Raw genomic sequence first — 23,736 nt, forward strand, 5'->3', positions numbered from 1 at the left:
CAAAGAACGCTCAGCCAAAGTGGTCTGCTAACCCCCATGGACAGACCCGGCACACCCATGGGTTTTACCCTACTGCTGTTGGCCCACACAGTATTTGGTTTTTGGTTCAAATTAGTTACCAATATTTAGAGTCAGGGAGAGTTCATGAAATTCCACATTTGTTGCTGCTTTTGAAACATCAAGTTTGGCAAAAAACTAGTCCTGCTTTTCTGCGTGGTGAGAATCGGTGAAAACTGAGCAAAAGCTGCCCCCTTTGTTGGAGCCTTGGTTTGCCAGTTTTCTGCAGACCCCACTGTACCCCATCACTGAGAGTCCTGCCACTTATTACCATCATGGCTGCTGCTTTCCTTATAATACAGAAACGCTTCTCTGTTTCAAAAATGTGAAAAGAAAGATGGACAGACCGAGGGAGGGCCGTGCTTCATGAAACACATTTCCTGCACCCAATCAGCGGTGTGCATAGAGGCTACCTCCCTGCAGGCTTCGAGTCTGCAGCCCCTGTTCTAGAGAACTACTAAAGCCAAGGGACCCACTCACTTTTTAAGTAGAAAAGCAAGGCCCAGAGAATACAGGAATTTACTCAAGGTCACCCAGCAAATTAGTAACAGAGCTGGGATGCCACACGTTGTCACAGCCCTGCCCACAGCCCTGGCTGAGAGGAAGCTCAGGACCTTACGAGCCCACCCACAGGTGACAGGAGCACGGGTGGGGCTGATCAAGGCAGCCAGTCCACAGGCTGGCCAGGAATCTGGGAGGCTACAAGGAAGCCCGGAGGGAGAAGTCCTCCCCAAAGAAGAACAAGCTGGACCAACCCTATTTTTCGTCTCAGAAGCATCGGTGGGAAGGAGAGAACTGACTGAAGAGAAGTGATAACTAAAATTGAAAAAGCAGACAGAGAGGCCATATGATCTAGGAGGGCCATGAGTGGGCTGGAGTCCTGTGAGGAAACAGAAATTCTGAGGAAACAGGTACTAGGAGGAAGCAAAACTGCGAGGAAGCAAAGGCCATGAGGAGGCGGCAGAGGCTCTGGGGCGGAGACAGGCACCGGGAGGGAGTGCGCTGTGAAGCTGAGGAGGAGCTCTGAGGAGGCAGGAGGTGCCAAGGGACAGAAGGGGAGCTGCGGAGTGGCAGTACCAGGGAGGGGGCGCTAGGAGGCGCCAGGAGTCACAGAAAGCAGGAATATCGTGAAGCAGAAGCTACAAGGATGCGCAAGCTAAGAGGCAGTAGAAACTATGGACAGACCAAGAAATGGTCCGCGGAGCGGATGACGAGGAAAGGCTGCTGGAAGCGAGCGGAAAAGCAGAGCTGGAGGGAATAACTGAACCTGTCAACCGTGGGCTCCCAAAGCCCACAGCTTCGCCTCCTGGGACCCAGTGCCCACCTGTCAGGGTCCCCCTCTGCTGTCATAACTGTTTAAGGGCCCCTGGGAAACCGTCTTCTTACTGATCCTTACATTGTGCTCCCGGCACTCAAACCCCCCTCTAGCCATCCCACCTACTACTCGATTTCTTTCCAATAGTAGAAAGTAGATTATGTCCCTATTTCCCGACTCCTGGTATGGGGCTCATCCCCCTGCCCCAGATGGAGCTCTGCCAGGGCAGCCTCTGTCCCAGGTGGCAGGTGTTGGCACCTCCTCTGGTAGACACCTGCTGGAACCCCCATGGGGTCGCAAAGTGGCCATCTGGAGGCCAGCCTACAGATGTTCTGGCTAGGAGGACTCGGTGGTCATTTTAAACTGAATTTGAATGCCTTTAGACAGCTTTGCCTCAGTTCCCAACCATGTCCTATTCATTTAAGCCCAGTTTGAGATTTTCATGTCTGACCTCTTAGGGTTGCCAGCTCCTGCCTTGGGACAAGGGGTAGCAAAGCTTTTCTGTAAAAGGTCAGAAAGTAAATATTTCCAGTTATGGTGAGCCAGGAGGCAAAATCAGGACTATTATGTAGGAACTTACACAACTAAAGAAATAAATGTCCACAAATTTCTTAGTGAAGAAATTAAAAACTTTATTTATGGACATTGAAATTTGAATTTCATATAATATTCATGTGTCACAAAAACTTTTTTTTTCAATCATTTAAAAATATGAAAGCCATTCTTAGCTCATAGGCTGTACAAAAACGGACAGCTGGCTGTGTTTGGCTAGTGAACTGTGGCCGCTAACCCTTGCCCTGGACTGTCGGCCTTAAGTGTCCAGACCAGGAACTGCTCAGACAGGGAAATGGGAAGCAGAAGGGCCACGTGGTTAGTACACTGGGGCTGTCAGGTCCCAGGTGTATGACCCGCCCCAGGCCACTGGTTATCATGCTGGAGGCCACAGTCCTCACTGAGCCCACAGTGACCCCAGCCTTGACCACCTTACCTTTAAAGTCAAACCACCACTTGAGAGAAGGCTTTTGAGATGGGAAGAAGAACAAGATGGTAACAATGGCCACACCGGTGACAGCATCAGAAAGAAACCTACAATGACAAGGCCCCAAAGCATGTGACCTCAGGCATCTCAGCAGGCCAAAGTTTGGCAAATTTGCAAATAAGGATTTGTGCAGGGAATTAGGCCTGCTGTGAAGGGAACATTGCTGGCAGCCCCTGGATTCCGCCCTGTACTGCACTCAGCATGGATCCAACTGCCCATGGATGTAAAAACCTTCAATCCACAGCTCCCTGGGGTGTTTAGATGCTAGTTGAGCCAAACAAATGCTTATCCTCCCCATTCAAGGACCACAGAAAGAGGGACTTGACCAAAGGGATAAGAATCTGAAAGCCGCAAAATATTAGGGTCTGCAGAGCCCACAAGAGTCACCAAAACTGAGGCTCCTCTGAGAGCCTTGTGTGTGTGTGTGTGTGTACATATATGTGTGTGTGTGTGTGTATCTGACATACTACACAACAAATTATTAATTGTGATCATCTCTGGGAGTGGGGCTTTTTTAATGTGGCTACTAAAAAATTAAAAACTACATATGTGATTCACATTACATATTCTATTGGATGGTATTAATGGCAATCAGATTTCACCAAACCCAGAGGACATGTCCCCCATCTAATCATGTTCTAACTGACACTGGAATCGGACATGGTTGCCCACTTACTCTTAAAACACTCCCCTCTCTTGGCCTTTGCTAGTCTATTGCTCCTGGTTTTCTGCCTATCTCACTGACTGCTTCTTCTCCATTTCTCTAATGGGCTCATTCTCCTCTATCCAGCTCCTAAATGTGGGGATTCCTTAGAGTCCTCTATGCTCCCCCTTTATTCTTTCCCTAACTGAGCCCATCGATTCCTATGGATTTAATTTCCAAATCTATACAGTGACTCCCAGACTTATATCTGTAACCTAACACCACCTCTGAGCTCCACACTTGTGCATCCAACTGCCCATTGCAGTATTTGGAAGACATATTAGACTTGATAAGTCGAAACCACGTTCAAAATGGAATTGTTAAGCCATACCCAACCCCCTGAAGAATGCTTTTCTTCAGCTAGCCACTATCCATGCAGGTATTCCTTTCCTTTACGCCCCTAAATCCAACCCAGTTAGCAAGTCCTATCATTTCTAGCTTTGAAATACATCTTGACTGTTCCATCTCCAGTGTTACTACTTTCATTCAAGCCATTGAAGTCTTCCCTCTAGACCACAGGTCAGTAAATATCTCCTGTAAAGGACCACACAGTACATTTTTTTGTAGGCCATATGGTCTCTGCTCTGACTCAACTTTGATGTTGCAGTGGGAAAGCGGTCACAGACAATGCACAGATGAACAGGTATGGCTGTGTTCCAATAAAACTTTATTTGTAGACAATGACATTTGAATTTCATTTAATTTTTATGCATCACAAACATTATTTGTTCTTTGATGTCTCCCTAGCCATTTAAAAATGTAAAAGCTATTCAAAAACAAGTGGCAAGCCGGATTTGGCCCATGAGCCTTGGTTTGCTGACCCTTGTCCTAGATGACAGGGGTCATCTAGATGTGTTACAGCTCCTAACTATTCTCCCTACTTATATTTTTGCCCCCAATATCCATTCCCTAATAAATACAGCAAATAGTTTATTGAGTTCTTTCTAATGTGCCATTCAAATCACTTGACTTGTGTTAACACACTTATCCTCAGAATAATCCAATGAGAAGTATACTATTACAATAGCATTTTATGAGGAAACTTAGGCACAGAAAGGTTAAGTAACTTAACCTCCATATAAAGACCAAGATGCTTAACGCATCTGGTAAGACCCTCCATCATCTGGCCCTCACCTGCCCTTCCAGCCCCGTCTTGCCTGCTGTCCTCCCTCCCCGCCTGGCCTTGGTCACACTGGAAGAATCTTCCAGTTCTTCAAATGTGCTAAGGGGGTTCCTAATATCAGGACCTCAGGAGACGCTTCCAGCGCATCCCCAGTCCTCACCTCTCCCCTTCCCAGCCTTTGCTCCCTCCCCAAGCTACCCCAGTCAGTGCCCCCACTCCACTCATTTCTTGTTCAGCCTCTCACTTTCCCTGCATTGCACTCATCACAATTTACAGCTATTTTGTTGTCCAACTACTTGTTTTTGGCTATGTCCCCAGCATCTAGCATGACACTTTGCACATAGGCACTCAATGTTGATTACTTGAGTGAGGGACTGAATGAATGAAGGAATGATGTGCTCAGGGTTTTGCAGTTTGTAGGTGGCAGAGATGATGGCATTCAGACTTAGCTTTGTCTGATTCCAAAGCCAAAGCTCTTAAAATGAGAAGCCAAATGTTTTGAAATCCAAACCTAACCTCTTCTGAGAGTACAAGAAGGAGCTGTTAATAATTACAGGGGACATGAGGTGCAAACCTAGCCCCGGTCTCCCCAGCCTCTCTGCCTGTCAAACTCCAGGGGTGCATCCCAGAATCCTCCCTGTTGGACCCCACCCTCTGGGTCCCCAGAGTCTCACCCAGGGGTGAAGAAGCTGGCCCAGCCAGGGATGAACTTCGGGTCCCGGGAGAAGAGGAGGATGGCGAACATGCAGAAAAGGACGAAAACGGCCTGTTCGGCAAACCTGTGGCACAGACATGCAGGCACCGCGGTGACTGTGGGCTTCGGGGGAGCGCAGCACTGGAGGGCCTTGGGAAGGGGCCGCACCACTGGTGGGAGTGACTGGGCCAGGGCCCTGCCTCTGAGAAGCTGAGGGAAGTAATTCGCTCCCCAGGAGGTCCCCAGAGCAAGGGAAGACTGTCCACACTCCCCCAGGTTCCTTTCTGAGCATCAAATAACCCCCTCTCCCAAACTATTTGTATCATTCCCACCAGGAGTTTCCCAGGGTCCTAAGGAGAGAAAGAAAGAGCAAAAGAAAAGCAGAGTCAGAAAAGCAGAGAGAAAGGAAACAGCCAGACAGAAATAGAGAGGTAGGCAGAGAGAGAGAAAGAGAGAGGAACAATCATACGTACAGAGGAAGACAGATATACACACAAGGGGACAGACAGACACAAGGAGAAGGGCAGGCACAGAAAGGGCACAGACAAGGAAGAGAGGTAGCCAGAGAATCCTCAAGTATTGAAGCAAATATCTACCCAACTGCCCATTTCACAGATTGGGAGCAGGGCCCAGATAGGGCAAGTGCCTTGCCCAACCGCAGCGGGATTTAGTGGCAGAGCTAGCCCCTGTGTGCAGGCCTGCTTACTCCTAGTTATTTTCACCACATGGGAAACATACATTAAACAAGGTCCTGGAAGCTGCCCAAGGCAGTGGCAGGTATCCCATGTGCCAGGTGGGAAGGTGGAAGGTCCCCACCCCAAGTTCACCCTGAGGGTCCTCAGAGTATCTAGCCCAGCACCAGAGCAAGAGGCTGACTGTAAGCCACCCCCTACCCTCCATCTCCAGGCTCCCAGGCCATTGGTCCTGAAATTCCCCTGGGACAGCTTCCAGGGGTGTAAAGGTGAGGCCAGGAGGTAGCTCTTCTGAAAGCCCAGTGCCCAGCCCTCTCCCCACCCCCAGAAGCTCTACTTCAACGCACTTGATGGGCCCCAGGTTCTGGAATTCCTCCCGAATCACAGCTCGAGCCCTATCTTCTGCACTAGTTCTGAGCTCAGGTGTCTTTCGCCTCCAGCTCCTGAAACAGAAAGTGGGGATGTTAGGAGCAGCCGCCACGGTGGATCTGAGCGACTTCCCACCACCACCCTGCTAAGCCCCGTTATCTCCGTTCTGGAGCCTGCAGCAGCCTGCTGCTGAGTGGTCTTCTTCCTGCCTCTGTCTTTCCTTTCTAAAATCTGTTCTCCCCACTTAGAACCTGCATGGTCTTTTAAAAATGTGAATCCAATCATATGATTCCCAGGCTTAAAACCCTTTAGGGGGTCAAAAAGGTGCATAAATAAATAGTTGAGACAATGGAACAAAAGAGAATGTCCAGAAATAGACTCAATTATAAGTGGCGATTCAGTCTACGATCAAGTTGGTATTTCAGACTAGTGTAGAAGAGATGAGCTGTTTCGTCAATAGTGTTGGACATGTAGATCAGTGGGAGGGAAGTGAGAGTCCAGAAATAAACCAATACTTTCATGGTCAGTTGATTTTTGACAAGGGTACTAAGATCATTTAATGGCAAAAAGATAGCCTTTCAACAAATGGTGCTGGGACAACTGGACAGCCACGTGCAGAATGAATGTGGACCCCAACTAACACCATGTACAAAATTTAACTCAAAATGGATCAGAGATCTAAATATAAGAGCTAGACTATAAAATTTTTAGAAGAAAATATAAAGGTAAATTTTCATGACCTTGCATTAGGTAACTCTTTTTCAGATATAATGCCAGAAGCCCAAGCAACCCAAGACAGAGAAATTGGACTTCATAAAAATTAAAAACTTTTCTGTATTAATAAATAGTGTTGGGACAACTGGGTCGGCCTCTGAAACAAAAACATGAAATCGGATCCAAACTTCACACGGCACCCTAAGGGTAAACTCCAAACAGAGGAAAGATTTAAATGTAAAAAGTTTAAAAAATACTAGAAAAAAACATGGAATTCTCCTTTTGTGACTCCTATGATGGGAGGATCTTTCTAATGGTAATTGAAAATTCAGAAGCCATATAAAAAAGATTGATAAATTCATCTACATCGAAATTTTTAAAAATTTTGCATGGAAGAAAGCACCATAAACAAAGTAAAAAACAAATCAGGAAAAAATATTTTCAACTCATCTTGCAGAATAAGCACTAATCTTTCAATATAAAAAGAGCACACTCGGAATCAATAAGACTAAGACCAACAATGCATATGAAAATGCACAAAGGATGTACACACACAGATTAACAATTCACAGGAAATATAAAAACTTTTCCTATTGCTCCAAAGTTGCTCAAAATTACTCTTAATAAAATAAATGCAGATTGTTTTCTTTTATCAGATTGGCAAAAATCCACTTTGCTGCATGGAAACAGACACTCTCATATGTTGTAGCGGGAAGAACAAATTAGTTCAATTCCTATGGAGAACGACTTGATAATACCCATTAAAATAAAATGTGTTTATTCTCTGACCCAGGTATCCCATCTATGGAAATTTACCTTACCAAAATACCTGTTAATGTACAAAAGGTAGCTGCCAGGGAGACCAGTCACCAGAAAATACACTGTGTCTGTGTGTTTGCTTAAGGAACCTCTGGAAGATTCCCCCAAAAATCAATAAAAGTGGATACCCGGTAAATTGGTAAATGAAGGTGTGGTTGAGAAGTCTCACTGCATACCTCTTTGTATTGAACCATTTTTTGAACCATGTGTGTGTGTTGCTTATGCAAATTAAATAAGCAAATGAATATTCCAGAAAAAAAACCCACCTCCCAGTGACTCTTTTGTGTGAAGATCAAACTCCTGCAAGACCCTCAATGATGTAGCCCAGAATTTCTCAACCTATGAACACGTCGGGGTGAGCTCATTTTTTTGAGTTGAGGTGGGCTTATTCTTTGTTGGAGGGGTTGACTTGCATACCAGTAGGATGTTCAGCAGTATCCCTGGCCTCTAACCCTTGCCCTGAGCTGCAGGTCCTGTTGTATTATTCCCCAGACTGGAGGCATTCAAACCTACCTTCACCAGTATTCCTGTATCCACGTACCATCCAGCTCATATTTGCCTAAATATGTTCCTCCAAATAGACTCATCATTTTAATTAAACAAATGTATTTGAACAGAAAACTTCATATCACTCTCATAAATAGAAAACAAGAATCATTTGTCATAAGTAGAAAGTAAACAGAAACATGAAAGCAAAAAAAGATTATGACATGCTGTTTAGACACCCGTGCTGGCTGAAGTCTCTGAAACTGAGGCGGGCTCTTTCTTTGTTTGAAAAGCTGGTTTGGAAATGTCAGAGAGGTGTTCGTGTTTCTCCACCTCCCAACGGAGACTTTCCTGATTCTTTAAGAGTTGTGAAAGGATGATTTCTCTCTCTCTGTGAGTCGATGTTGTTTAATACTTTGTCCTCATGCCACCCCAAATTATCTCCTGAACTGGGGCCCCATAAAATGGGAGACTACACTTCCTTCTCCTCTGGTATGAGTGTTTACTTAAAAGACAATGCCATTAGTATTATGGATGATGGGTGACAGTAACTGAGGGTCTCGGGGGAGCAGGCAGGTCACACACCACCCTCAGTCCTCACGCCCCTGGGAGGTGAAGTCTACCACAGCCACTGTGTGAGAAGACAACACGAGAATACGACGACAAGCCTCAGTTTCCATCGAAGGAGACTGAGAATCAGGAAGGCCACTCTCCGGGAAGAAGGAACCTGGGAGACTCCAGCGCAGCTCAGGCTGGCTCAGAGTTCAAGTAAAACACGAGGGGTACCTGAGGGTCATTCCCCCGTACAGGAAGGAGATCCAGAGCCAGCCCACCAGCAGGAACAGCAGCATGAGAGGGAAGGCGAAAATGAACCAGGAGCCGAAGTTCACCACATCGCACTGTGGGAAGAAACTGGAGAGAGGAGGGAGGTGAGAGCCAGCCGAGGTCAGCCACGCCGATGGATTATGTATGTATATTACATGTGCTACTAAGTGATGTTGAAAGTATCTTATTTTCTGAGGGTTCTGTCATGTGCCTATATAATGCATAATCAGAGCAAACTAATTAAATGTATTTGGGGGGGCAAAGACAAAGGGGGACACTCTGGGCAGCCATTTTCCCATCTCTCCAGGCTCTCAGCTAGAGAACCAGACCCCCTATTATTTTGTATCCTTTAAAGTCCCTCCTTCCAGACCAGAAGGTCCAAGCTTGTGCAATTAAATATTGCATATTATTTGCATGTAATTCGCAACTAATTTACTCAAAATCCTTGGAGTTTGGCATATTTACTTATGTCCTAGCATATTTCCCCTAATTCCTTTTCAAGTTGGAACAAAGTCTTGCTCACATCAGGGTGGACAGGCAGCCTGAAGACCCTTTAACAGCAACTTTCCCCCATTTCTCTCCATTCCCCAACTCATGACCTGCCCCTGAGGCCTCCGGAGCCACGTCTTTCCTGTCCAGCCCCAAGGATGGGCTGCAGCCCTAACGCTGAACACCCTGCTTCATCCTCCTAGCAGAGAGTCCCTTTGCTCCCACCGCCTTCTAACTGCGAAGACTGAAGGGCCTAACCCAGCCGTCCTACATCTGAAGGACGACCATCCTGGCTCTGATAACTAAGAGCTACCAAAAGACACAGGCACAGCCAGGCATTGCTCAAAGAATGGAGATGAAAAGACACCAGAATTTGCAGAGGGCTTAAAGGAACTGGGAAAATACTGATGCCTGGTGCCCATCCCACACCTCCTGAATCAGAATCTGCAACTGAGACCCAGGAATATTTTTTTTTACCTTCCCTGGTAACTCCAACATGCACCCATGTGTGAGAATCACTGGTTTCTACCATCAAATCTTAAAATCAAAAGGTTCTAGAACTTGAGAATATAAGAGAGGGTTGAGGTTTCAAAATAAGTCCATGAGGGAAAACATGGGTATTCTTAAAATTTCTCATGAAAATAACTTTGATCACCCGCAAGTATAGTGCTGATTTATGTAAACCAAACCCTCTCTCAGGAAGACCAACATGGCCAGCTTTTCCTCCACCATCCTGATAAGTTCTTGATTCTTTGGTTGAGTACCAGATAAATTAGTTGGCCAGCACTTGGGAACATGTTGCCAAATGCTTACGTTGGCATCATGTAGATTACATGAACGTATGATGCATCTCACTGCAAAGGGATCTTAGAAACTCTACCTCTCAGAATCCTGGAATCTGAAAATCTTAGAATCTTGAAACGCTGGAATATTTTAAAATCATCAAACCAAGAGGCTTGAAATAACGCAATCAACAAGTCAGCCCACCTGAGAATCCTTCTCTGTTATTCTCATGCCCTGACAGATGACCACCCAGACTCTGTTTGGACCGTTTCAGTGATGGGAGACTTCAGCTCCTGACAGAGCCTGCTCCACTGCTGGCCTTCTCACCAGACATCACAGTGACACGCCAACGCCTCCCCTGGGGTTAGATTTTAAAGCAGGGGTCATAGCCACTCTTCTCTCTTACCTTTCTCCTGACCCCCACCCATCTCACGGGAAGGGAAAGCCGGGCTCCATGGCTGCCTTAGTCCAGGCTCTTCTTACCTGGCCCCTCCCGCACTCCTCTTGGCCTCTGCGCGCCAGCTCGCTGGTCTTTGCGCCTTCGCCTTTGTGCGGGCCATCCTCTCTGTCTGCTACGCTCTTCCTTCCTGGGTCCGCAGAGCGCACTCCCTCACCTCTAGGCCTCCGCTCAAATGTCACCCTATTAAATGAAGTCCCACATCCCTGACCAGCCTATAAAAAATTACATTCATCCTGTCTCTTCCATCTCCCTAGCCTGCTTTATTTTATTTCATAACTTATCACACCAACATACTCTTTCTTCATTTGCTTTTTCCTTTATTGCTTGTCTCCCCCACTGGAACAGAAGTTCCCCAGAGCAGGGACACTTTGCTGGGTTTTGTGTGTTACTGGGTCTCCCGAGCCTGGCCAAGAGAAGGCACTCAATACACATTCCCTTAGTATTGAATTAAGCAGGGGGCACGGGGAGAAGGAGCAGAAATCCCAGTGCCAGGCGAGGACACTTGCTTTTACCTTTTGAGCTGGCCAAGCAGGATGAGGTTGGGGGCCGTGCCTGTGAGGGTGGCAGTGCCCCCAATGCTGGCTGAGTAGGGAATGCAGATGAGGAAGCCCTTCCAGATGTTCTTGCGGTATTCTTCTTCCTTCCTGGAGTCTGCCAGGAGATCCAGTGGAGCCTCTGCCTCCTCAGAGCAGCCTTTGCTTTAAACAAACCCAAAGAGAAGCCATTCGGAAGACATTCACAATTCCTGGCCTCATGGGGAAATGCACGGCTTGGGCCAAGCTGAGTGGTCTTTCTGGAAGGCCTTTGGCACAGGCATCAGAAACCTCCAAAAATGAGCAACCCCACTCCCTGCTGCTCCATCACTATTAAATCGAGATAACAATGCTGTCAATAACAAGTGCTACCACCCATGCATGTAGGGTCTGGCAACCTGCTTCATCGACATTATCTCATTTGATCTCAAATAACCCTGGTGGTGGGCTCCAGTAGCATGCTCAGTTGGCAGGTGAAATTAATTTGAGGCTCAGAAAGGTTGAGTGACTTGTCCAAGTCACACAGCCGGTAAGCAGCAGTGCCAGGGCTCAAAGGTAGGGCTGCATGGCTCCAAAGGCCAAAATCTTAACTACACTGCCACATACAAAGGACACCAAAGACTAACTGTGCCGTCCATGTGCAGATGCTTCCTAAGTGAGAAAGATGGCTATTGTCTCATAGGACACTTGTGTCTTTAGAGCCTCTGGACGCCTGTCGGCACACCTTTGCTCCTTGACTATTGTGTACTTCATGTGCTGCTGGTCTTCCTGCCCCTCCTTTCCCTTCACCACGCCAGGATTTAATGCACTCCCCTGCCCTTTCCACATCTGCATTGTTTGAAGAGGCTGTGTTAGTTCATATCTAAGCCAAGCGGATGAATGGTGGAAACTTGGGTCATCTGGAGGAAAATTTGGAAATGGGAGGGGGATTGCCCGCAGCATTAAATTCTTGCACATCATCTCTTTGGATCAAGCACTGGCTCCTCTATGAATTGCACCAGGAACTCACTCTTCTGTGCCGGCAAGAAACTGCATCTCCGTGGGCACCGCGTGCAAACTGTTTCCCCGCGCAGCAGCTAGGGGGAAAGAGCAGGGTGTCTTCAGTGTGCTGTGATGAATGGGCCAGGAGTGTTCCCACTCTTGGGTAGTCAACCAAGAGTGCTTCTTTAGGTTCCCCTCCTATACTATTCATAGAATAAATTTTTTTTAAATCCTCAAAATTCCATCCTACTGGGAGATGGCCCCAGGCCTGTGGACAGGTTGTTAGCTGCAAGGCTGCTTGACAACCCCTAACTCAAGCCTAGACTTACTTGAGGGGCCATTGCCAAAGGGGTGTTTGGGAAAGACTAGCTATAAGTGGTAATGGATGAGCAATGGGAAGGGTAACCCCAATCTCCCATTCATTCATACTTTCATTCAAAAAGTATTTATTGAGCACCTACTATGTACTGTTGACTATGAGCTTGGTGTACACATTGAATAATATAGAATAAGGTCCCTGCTCTCATGAAGGTTATATTTTAGAAGGAAGGACAGATGCTAAAACATAAAGAAAATTTCAGGTAGAGATGAAAGTGATGGAGGAATTAAAACTGGGTGATGTGATGGAAAGTGATTGCAGAGTGGGTGGGGGGAGAAGGTGGACTACTGTGTTTAGGTCAACAGAGAAGACACCATGAGCTGATGGCATGTGATCTGAGGCCTCAAGGATATAAAAGAGCCAGCCACATGAAGAGCTACAGAAAGGGGATTTCCAGGCAACAGGAACAGCAAGTGCAAGGGCCCTGAGGTGAGAGTGTGTCTGGTGTGTTGGGAAGCAGAAGGGAGACCAGTGGGACTAGAGAGGAGTGGGAATGGTGAGAGTAACAGGGGGTAAGATGAGAGAAGCTGGGGGTAGGGGTGGGGGACAGAAAGCGGGCAGGATCATGCAGAGGTCCTGGGGCCCACAGTAAGGACTTTGGCTTCTCCTCTGAGAAGGATGGGAGCAGAGCTGGGGGAGTGTTTCAGCAGAGGAAGGTTAGGACAGGACCTGAGTTCATTTTTAAAAGTATTTAGTTTTCTTGACAGGTCAGTCTCCCCAGAAGCCTTTGATAGTATTTTGAACAAGAAAAATTGAAGGGATTAAAAATTCCTGCAGCTGAAACCCTCACCAAGGGCAAAGAACCCATCCCTGGACATTGGGTATATGACTGATAGCTGAACACATAGGTTCTGGGTTCAAATCACATCTCCATCACTTATGATGTGACTTGAGATCAGTGGTTCCCGACCTTAGCCTGTTCAACCTCCAAGGAACATTGGGCAATGTCTGAAGACATTTTTGGTTGTCACAGCTAGTGTGGAGGTGGTGGGGGTGCTACTGGTATCTAGAGGGTAGAGGCCAGGATTGCTCTAAACAGCCTACAATACACAAGTCAGCTCCCCACAACAAAGAATTAATTACCTTAAAATGTCAATAGTACTGAAGTTGAGAAACCCTGGTTTAGATAAACCCCTTAACCTCCTTGTACCTCAGTTCTTTAATTCATAAAATGGAAGTAATAATTGTCTTGGGATTGTCAAGAGGATTGTGAAGTTGACCCATTTGCAATAGATTGAATGTTTACATCCCTTTGCCTCCCAAATTCATATGTTGAAACCTAATCCCCAGTATGGTGGTGTTAGGAGGTGGGGTCTTTGGGAAGAGATTAGGTCATGAGGGAAGAGTCCTCGTGAATGGGATTAGTGCCCTTATAAGAGAGCTCCCTTGCCTCTTCCACAGTGTGAGGACAGAGTGAGGAGCCAGATGTCTATGAACCAGGAAATGGCCCTCACCAGACATCCAATCTTCAGGCACCTTGATCTTGGACTGCCCAGCCTCCAGAACTGTGAGAAACAAATACTCAGCCTGAACAGACTAAGACACCATTTAAAGCAGGGACCAGCAAACTTCTTTTGTAAAGGCCACATAGTAAAGATTTTGGTCTTTGGGAGCCATATGGTCTCTGTCATAAGTACTCAACTCTGCCATGATATCATTCATGAAAGGAGCCACAGACAATACATCAATGAGGAAGTGTGGCCAAACCTATATTTCTGGAGGCTGAAATCTGAATTTCACATAATTTTTACATGTCACAAAATATTCTTCTTTTGATTTATTCAACCATTTAGAAATATAAAAACTATGCTTAGCAAACAGGCTACACAGAAAAGCAGGCAAGGAGTGGGCTAGATTTGGTGGGCTAAAGTTTGCCAGCCCCAATTTAAAGCATTGAACAGAAATCTGAGCACTAGCCAGGATTTAGTAGATGTGGGTTACTCCTGAGAAGGAATAAAACAGCATCTCCTGACATATTAGGCTGGCCTGACCCAGATATGCCATATCGTTCACTTGTTGGAACTAAATGATCTTACACATCATTTGCCTCACACAAAGTTGCTCTGAGACTGATAAAATGAGACAAAGAAAGGACACTTCAAATCTGGTCCAAGTTCAAAGTCACTTGCCACCCACAAATTGCCAAGTGTCCCCCTCTTGCCAACCGAATGGCTGCTGCTTTTTGGCCTAATGGTAGCACTGTTCCCAAGTTTGGACAGCACCCAGTCTAGAGCAAACCCTGCTTCCTCAGACTGCCCCAAATGCCCCAGCCAAAGCCCAAATACCATGAGAGGTCCTTTCTAACACCCTCTGAACGAGATGATCATGGTTGCCCATGGCATGTGCCTGAGGATCTTTGGCCACAGGGACCGGGAGGAAGTGTCTGGACTCCAGCCTCAGCTCTCGCCCTGTTTCTCCCAGTGGCTTGGGGAAGTCCCTTCCCTTCCCCTCTCTGGGCTGCCCCTTCCCTACTGGTTTCAGGAGGGAGCAGGATTTCATGGTAGCTGACTGTGTCATGTCTGCCAGCCCAGAAGCTGGCCCTGCTAACCACCATGAGGGAGCTGAAGGCTAACTGCAGATCTGTTTGCCCGGGTCATGGGGATGGGGGCCTCCAGGGACAGGAACACATGTCCACATGCAATGCACGAGGCTGGAGGCCAGAGCACTGAAGCAGGAAATGAGGGCTGTTAATAGGACACTGATGCTGGGGGGGGGGCAAAGTCACTCCCCAGGGGATGGCCAGGGGGAAGAACTCTGACCTGGCAGCCCCTGACCCCACCCATCCCTAGTTCACTCTGTACCCTTCCCACCTGGGTAGGACCACAGCTGTCACACATCATCAGATGGTCAGCAGACCTCCCCAGCATCTCAGGCATAACTCAAGGCCACTCTACAGCACTGGACGGACATAGAACTTCCTGGGGGTGCCCAGGCCCCACCCTAGAGATTCTGGTTTACTGTCTGGGGAGTAGGACCTGGGCCTCAGTATTTTCGAAAAGCTTGCAGGTGATTCTTTTGTTCAGCCAGGGTTGAGAAGATGTGCCTAAAGGTACCGATGGGGAAACTGCAGCCTCCGTGGCTGCCCAGGCAGAGGTGCGCATGTTCGTCAGTCTGCCACAGTCCCTACCTGGCTCCTGTCGCGCATCCATAGAACCTGGTTGCTGCCAGCAACTGAGCTGGAGAGCCTCGATGTCAGACTGTACATGCTCTCAATGAGGCAGAGGAGGAAATTTATATACACACAATTGTGAACAGCAATTACTGGCAGCATATAAGACTTAGGAAAGAAGGAGTTTTACTTCTTTATGCAGGTTGGTAATATGAAAACATTTTATACCAAGCATTATTTTTCTAATAATGATGATAATAATAAAGCCAATGAAGGTGAAGTTGAAAAAAATGGGAAAACTGAGGTACTGAATGCTCTTAACCATCTGCCCAGGGCCCACCCTTATGGCTCCTATGGCCACAGCGATCCAAGTGACCGTGCAAAAAAGGCCAGTGGGGCAAAGTCTCCAAAGGTTCTGACGTCCTTGGGTCCAGAAATCTCTGGCTGGTTAGGAGCTTGGTGCTTATGTAAGGTCTTATTCAAATAATACCAATCCCTGAATTCGTGTCTGGTGGGGGACCGAGAACTGGCACATTTCTGATCTTAAAGCAGCCTTGGAACTGCCTGGGAGAGCTAGGCAGGGGCGATTACCTTCCTCTCTACACCTGGGGGAACTGAGGCCCAGAGAGGTTCCAGTCTGGATCGAGGTGCCCCAGCAGGTTGGTGGTAGAGTTAGGCTTGGTCCCAGGACTGTTGATTCCCCACTCCTTGGATCTCACATTGCCTCCAAGGCACCCACCTGGCTCTTAGCAGGTTTGCCCCCAAACTGCTAAATCTAGTCTAACCTTCCCACCATGACTGAAATATTCTTGAAGTTTGGCACACAAAAGGCCCTTGGGAGAAAGTTTTTGTATCAGATTAGGTAAAGAGCACCCCAGGGGAGGTGAAAGCCACCCAGGCTAGGCAGGTTGACATCCATTGATTTATCTAGCACTCACACAACCTGGGTGGTAGGTATTAATATCCCCATTTCATGTATGAGGAAACTGAGGCTTAGATCAGTTAAGTAACTGGTCAATTTACTCATTTATTCATCAATTCCACACATTTATTGAACACCTACTACATGCCAAGCAGTGTTCTAGGTGACAAGACTACACCACTGTAGGTCATAGCAATGGGAAAGATTGATACAAGCCCCCCTGGAGCCTGGAGTCCACAGAGGAGATGGACATAATATATATATTATTTATATAATAAATAAATGCCTCTCAACTAGGAAACTTTATCATGCATCAACTTTCATAGGAAACTAAATGGGCACCAATGTGTGGGGTCTTATTACCTGCTCCTCCTGATTCCTGGAAATCTTGTAATGGTTTTTATACAACTGCCACATGTTAACTACATCCTATGTGCCAAGATCTCATATCTCACATAAGCTTCATGATAATATATGTGAAAGCAATGAGGTTCTGTCCTCATTTCAGAGATGAGAAAAGAGCCTCAGAAGGAGGTCCCTCTTCTGGCCTCATGAATTAAGAGTGAAGGAGGATGGCAATGTTTAACCCCACCTAAAAGACTGCATTTTGAGTGATGGCACCTTGAGCATTCCTAAAGGGCAGACATGGGTGGCAAGCTAGCCTTCTTCGGGCCGAGAAAAGAAGGGGAAAGAGTGGTAGAGTTTAGATTAAAAGCCAGATGGGACCCTTACTGGCTGAGGGACATTGGGCAGATACTTCACCACTTTAAGCACCAGTTTCCTCCTCTGTAAAATGGGCATGATAATAGGGCCACCCCTTCAGGGTTATGGTGGAGAATCTAATGAGAACATGCATGTAGAAGGCACCGAAGAGGCCACCATCCACCTGGCCCCTTGGTCTCCCAGGCAGCGTAAGAGGTAGAGTGGGTAAAGAAACTGAAAGGCCAAGCTTGCAGAACACTGGGTCACATCCAGTGAGCCCCACCCTACCCCAGGCCCTGTCTCACTGGAGTATGGTACTTACGAGCACAGATTCCAGATTCAGACAGAGCTCAGCAACTAACTCACTATGTTCCTTTAGGAAAATCATTTTGCCTCTCTCAGCCTGTTTGCTCATCTATAAAATGGGGATCATCCACCTCATAGTACTGCAATGAAGATTAAATGATCCAATGGGTATGAAAAATTAAGCAGTGTCTGACATATGGGTGTCTGTCATGGACTGAAAGCCCCCAGGGGCCTCCTCATCCCTGTCCTGGCCCATTAACAGAATCCCTACTCCCTCCACCCCTGTCATCACCTCCCACCTCCAGGACAGAGCACAGAAACTGGATGAAAGGGAACATCTCTCTTTGTACTGGAATTAGCCTTGTTTTAGTTCTTAGGGCTGATCATTAACCAGTCCTGGCTCTCTGATCCCACCGCCTGTAAAAGTGGGTATCTGCTCCCCCAGGTCTCCCACCTCCTGACATCCTGCAGCATAAGGGAAAAGACTGGATTTTACCTTGTGACCAGTACTGTGTGTGACCTTGGGCAAGTCCCTTCCCCTCATAGGTCTCAGATTTCTCATCACTATAGTGAGGGACTTGGCTTTCAAACTTTTTTTTTAGCCACTACACTAAAAAAGAACCTTCTGCAGCTGGCAGAATAACAGAGGTTAAGAGTACAGGTTCTGAAGTCAGCCAGCCCTGGATTCACAGTACCAGAGCCACTGTTTGGAAACGACATGACTTGTGGGGGCAGGGGGCCACTTTAGCCTCTTTCTTTATTTCTTCTTCAATTTCCATTCTGCTAAATGAGGTCAGACCTCATTCAGATGGAAGGCCCTAAGAAGAGTCCTTGAATTAAGTAAGTGCTCAATAAACAGCTGTGATGCTTGCTTGGCAGCCCAGTGTGTAATATAAAGTGGGAGCAGCTGGGGTTGAAATGAGAGAAGGAGCAGGGTCTTAACTGCTTGCTGCAACTCCAGGGTGACAGGGAGGCCGTCTTGGGAACCCCAAGACTCAGGGGAAACAGAAAACCAAAGAAGCTGACCCTGCCGAGTAGGGGTTAGCAAATATGGCTCACGGGCTGAACCTGACTCCACACCTGCCAACTAGAGGAATATTTCATGATGTAAAAATTATATAAAATTTTAATTTCAGCAGCCACAAATAAAATTTCCCTAGAACATAGCCACACCCTCTCATTTACATATTGTCTCTGGATCTTTTCTGTCTGGGAGGGCTGAGTTTGAGTAATTGTGACCGTAAAGCATGAAATATTTACTATCTGGTCATTTACAGAAAAAGTTTGCCAACCTTGCTGTAGAATCTCTTCCTTTTTTTGTGTGAGACTTTGACCTTGCATAGATCCTGGCTTTGCTACTTGACCAACAATGGGATTGATTCTGAATGTACCACTTCACCTCTCTGAATCTTGTCTACAAAGTACTTTCTAGCTTTCAGGGCAGATGTGGAAATAAAATAAGCAAGATCCTTTATGGCATGATGGGGAAATGCCCATACCACAGTAAATGAGATTAACTTAGATGGTTTGTCGATTAGTATTTAGATTTTTAACAGATATGTATTTATTTTAGTACATATTTGAAAAAATGTAACTAGCAGACAAAGTCCATGGTTTCGTGGATAATGTTTGTTGATTTAGTTGGGATAAATGATTCAAAGCTACCAGGGAAGATCTGTCATCCATCTCTCAACAGGCAGCTTCCGTCTCTGGGTGCTGGGTAGCATCAACTGCCCCATTCATATTCCAGCCAGAGGAGGAGACAGCAGGAAGGGCAGAATCTGAAAGCTGCACACATCATTCCTGCTCATGTACCATTGGCCAAACTTAGTCACATGACTACATCTAATTGCAAGGGAAGCTGGGAAATTCAGCTTTTTCTCTATGTAGACATGGGCCCACATGGGAGTTCTATTTCTAAAAAAAACAGAGAAAGACTCAATACTGGTGATAAAATAGCAGTCTCTGACCATATATGTACCAATTTAAAGCTTCTTTTAAAAATACACCTATGTCACCATCCAAAAGACAAACAACAACAAATGTTGGTGAGGTTGCGGAGAAAGGGGAACCCTCCTACACTGCTGGTGGGAATGCAAATTAGTTCAACCATAGTGGAAAGCAGTAGGGAGGTTCCTCAAAAAACTCAAAATAGAAATACCATTTGACCCAGGAATTCCACTTCTAGGAACTTACCCTAAGAATACAGCACTCCAGTTTGAAAAAGACAGGTGCACCCCTATGTTTATCACAGCATTATTTACAATAGCCAAGAAATGGAAGCAACCTAAATGTCCATCAGTAGATGAATGGATAAAGAAGAGGTGGTACATATACACAATGGAATATTACTCAGCCATAAGAAAAAAACAGATCCTACCATTTGCAACAACATGGATGGAGCTAGAGGGTATTATGCTCAGTGAAATAAGCCAAGCAGAGAAAGACAAGTACCAAATAATTTCACTCATATGTGGAGTATAAGAACAAAGGAAAACTGAAGGAACAAAACAGCAGAAGAATCACAGAACCCAAGAATGGACTAACGGTTACCAAAGGGAAAGGGACTGGGGAGGAGGGGTGGGAAGGGAGGGATAAGGGCAGGGAAAAAGAAAGGGGGCCTTATGATTAGCATGTATAATGTGGGGGGGGTGCACAGGGAGGACTGTGCAACACAGAGAAGACAAGTAGTGAGTTCACAGCGTCTTACTACGCTGATGGACAGTGACTGTAATGGGGTTTGTCAGGGGGGACTTGGTGAAGGAGGGAGTCTAGTAACCATAATGTTCTTCATGTAATTGTAGATTAATGATAATAAAATGAATTTTAAAAATACACCTATGTCAATAAAAAGAAAGATGTTTTAAAGCAGACAGGATGTGGCAGCCACTTTGCAACCAATAGGGAAAGACCAAAAGAATCAGAGATGCTAATGAACAGTCCTGATATCTTTGTACCTCTGAGTTAATCCTAGACCTGCCTTTCTCTGACTTTTTGATATTTGAACCCTTTTAACCATTTGCAGACAGAAGACATTTTTTACTGTAGTCAAACGAATTCTCACAGAGGCAACTGGTTTCATGGGTAAGAGACTGGGCTTTGAAGCCAGACCGCCTGGGTGCAAAGTTGGGTTCAGCCATTTGTTGGCTATATGACTTGGGGAAGTCGCTTTCCCTCTCTGAGCCTTTGTTTGGTCACCTAAAACCATGGCAGCTCCTTGTGATTTATTTTGTTTAGAATATACTTTCACAGGGTTGGGCGAATGAAATCCCTCAGTTCATGGCACGTTCTCACTACTTGTGGCATAAAGCCCCTCTTTTGTTCTATGTATTTAGTGCCTTTGATCCTCATTTCCCGCTCCCATCCTTCCCAGAGCAACCATTCTGATGAGTTTAATGTGTAGCCTTTCATTAGTTTATGTTTTTGCAAAATGTTTGGTCACTTGTGTTTATTTTTGATTTACATAATGCTACTGTGTTCTATATCTCATTCTGGCCTTTTTTTCCAATCACACTGTGTCTCACAGACCCATTCATATAACTATATGTCCCCCTAATTCTTTAAGCCTAAAAGTAGCAAAATGCTTAATGGTGCTGTCCTTACCTTCCCCTTTATAAGTGATGGTGTTCGTGTGGCTACCAACGTGCCACACCACAGAGAATGTGCAGTGAACATCATCACACATGTGCCCTCATGGACCTGTGTCAGAATTCCTTTGGCATTTGTATCCAGGAGCAAAACTAATGGGTTACAGGGTATATGCACATGTGACTTCATTAAATATTTGTTGAATGCCCTTAAGAAAGGCTGACCCAGTCCACACTCTGGCAGGGCACAAGAGTTCCCAGGGCCCCCATGGCTGCTAGCCCTAGGTGCTGTCCAGCTTTCTTATTTTTGCCAGCTTTATTGAAATAAATCTTGTTGTTTCAATTCGCCTTTCTCTGGATATTAGTGATTTTGAGCAGTTCTTCAAATGCTTTTAAACAAGGTTTAAGAGTGGTACCTACTTCATAAGGCTGTTTTGACATATAAAGGAGATAATGTATGTAAGGTATTTAACTCATTGTTTAGTACACAGTAAGCTCTCAATAAATGCAAATAAAAAAAAAACCAAGATACCATAGTTTGACTTCACTGATTCTCAGCTATTGCTATCATTACTGACATAGTTGGCACATAGTAGGTGCTCAGTAAGTACATTCCCTCAATCTTCCCCCCACCCCTTGGACACCCTCACTCCCACTTCTCCACACTGGCAGCCTTGCTCCCAGCTCATCCCATAGCCTCACCTGTACTCTCTTCACACTCCCTGCTGAGGTCCTTCTGAGCCTCCTTCTGGCCAAAGAGACTCTTCAGGATGGCATTGCCAATAGGCAGCATCATGGCAGTAGAGGCGGTGTTGCTCAGCCACATGGACAGGAAGGAGGTGGTCACCATCATCCCCAGGATTAGCCTGGGGACAGAGAGAGTTCAGGGCAGATCCAGAACCGGGACCCAGGAGGTCCTCTGGGCCCAGTCGGTCACCTGTGAGAAATCCTGTCCATTTGTTTTGCAGACTGGAAGTTAAAGCCCAGAGAGGACAAGCAAGTAACCAAGTGGGGACCAGATCCACTCACTAGCCTTATTTTTGGTTTAAGGAAACCAACTCAACATGTTTAAGTGAACTATCACAGGCACTCAAGGTAAAATAGTCCAAAAATACCCACCCTAAAATTTTTTCTCTCTTGACTCCAAATCCTTGATGGTTCCCATTGCAGAATAATGTTGCCTTGGTTTGGCACCAAGGATGTCCACCAGCTCACCCCCAACAGCCTCCTCTCCCACTTCCCCTCCCACTCCTACCAGGCACCCTTGCTCAACTCCCCTGAGCTCACCAGCACTCAAAATCTCCTGCCTGCCTGCCATTGCTGAGTCCCTCCCACCAACAGGATTCTATTTCATGGTCTTTTTTCTTTATACTGAACTCTAAATCCACCTGGAATTTATTTGAATGTACAGTATAAAACATATTTTTTTAAATCAAAGAACAGAACAATTATTCCAACTCCCACCATTTACTGAATAATCCTTCCTCTCCCCACCAATCTAGATTTCTTCTAGAATAGTTATCTGGTGTTTTAAAAATCTATTTCTGAACTAGTGTCATGCTATTTCATTGTAACTATGTTTGATAATAGACCCACCCATTCTTCAAGGTCAAATGTAATGTCTTCCATGAAAAAGCCACCCCCTACCTCTCCTGTGAGCTCCCAACACCACATGTTCCCCTTGGTTATCAAATGCTCTTTTGCACTGGGATCAGTTGTATACATGGAATCCCTCCCACAGGACTGACAGTTCCTCCCTGAGGAAATACTGTGGCAATGCCTAGCACAGTGCTTGGCGCAGAGCAGATACTAGAAACCTAGGAGTTATCTAGAACCTTCTTCTCCCTAACCAACACTCCCCATCTATTTTATCAACCAAAGAGCTCTCACATCTATCCATTCTGTCCATCTCCACTGCCACCACCCTAGTCCAAGCTGTCACCATCTCTTTTTTGACACCCAGAACAGTCTTCTAACTGGGTTGCATCCAGCTTCTCACCCCTCATCTGCTCTCCACCTGGCCGCCAAGAGGAATTGCTTAAAAATGCAAATCCGTCCTGTCACTCTCCAGCTTAGAACGCTTTAAAGCAGAGTTTCATAACCAGGGGGCCATGGATATAATTCAGGACAGAAATGGGGCGGGGGGGAAATGCATCTTTATTTTACTAACAGACAATAGAAATAAAGTATTTCCTGTAGTGATAAACATAGACAAGAAAATTCAGTCATATTAGAAGTGCCCAGGACTTGGTCAACAATTAAGATCCCATATTCTAATAATTGCAGGCATCTTGGAATATCATCCACACTCAGAACTGCCTCAAAATTGCAGTTATTATCAGGCCAGTTGCTAGATCTTACCGTTTACTATAAAGGAGCACATATGGTACTATACCACAAATTTGAGTGTTTTTTTAAATGTATTTGCATAGCTGCATTTCACTGTAATTGTTTTAAATCCTATGTGTTACATATTTTATATGTTTAAAAGCATTTATTCTGGGAAGGGATCCTTAAGATTCACCAAACTGAAAAAAAAAAATTAGAAGAACAAGACCCTATTTTAGAGGCCATTCAGACCCTGTAGACTAAAAGTTCAAATCCCATGGAGGGGGCCTGAGGCCATGCAGGAATGGACTCTGCCTCCCT

The 23,736-nt window shown here is 45.9% G+C and overlaps 1 protein-coding gene across 2 annotated transcripts in view; it reads right to left on the bottom strand.

Annotated features, from left to right (window-relative positions):
• SLC13A3 (solute carrier family 13 member 3) overlaps nt 1-23,736 on the bottom strand; it is a 63,419-nt gene that overhangs the window by 19,453 nt on the left and 20,230 nt on the right. For both annotated transcript variants that reach the window (XM_036902097.2, XM_036902096.2), the window contains exons 3-9: nt 21,790-21,953; nt 12,111-12,177; nt 11,081-11,266; nt 8,798-8,923; nt 5,971-6,066; nt 4,912-5,016; nt 2,361-2,458 (exon numbers count right to left, since the gene is read on the bottom strand). In XM_036902097.2, the coding sequence (XP_036757992.2) occupies nt 2,361-2,458; nt 4,912-5,016; nt 5,971-6,066; nt 8,798-8,923; nt 11,081-11,266; nt 12,111-12,177; nt 21,790-21,953 (842 nt within the window). The remainder of the gene's footprint in view (nt 1-2,360; nt 2,459-4,911; nt 5,017-5,970; nt 6,067-8,797; nt 8,924-11,080; nt 11,267-12,110; nt 12,178-21,789; nt 21,954-23,736) is intronic.

This window comes from Manis pentadactyla, chromosome 5 (genome assembly GCF_030020395.1).
Source record: "Manis pentadactyla isolate mManPen7 chromosome 5, mManPen7.hap1, whole genome shotgun sequence".
Lineage (NCBI taxonomy): Eukaryota > Metazoa > Chordata > Mammalia > Pholidota > Manidae > Manis > Manis pentadactyla.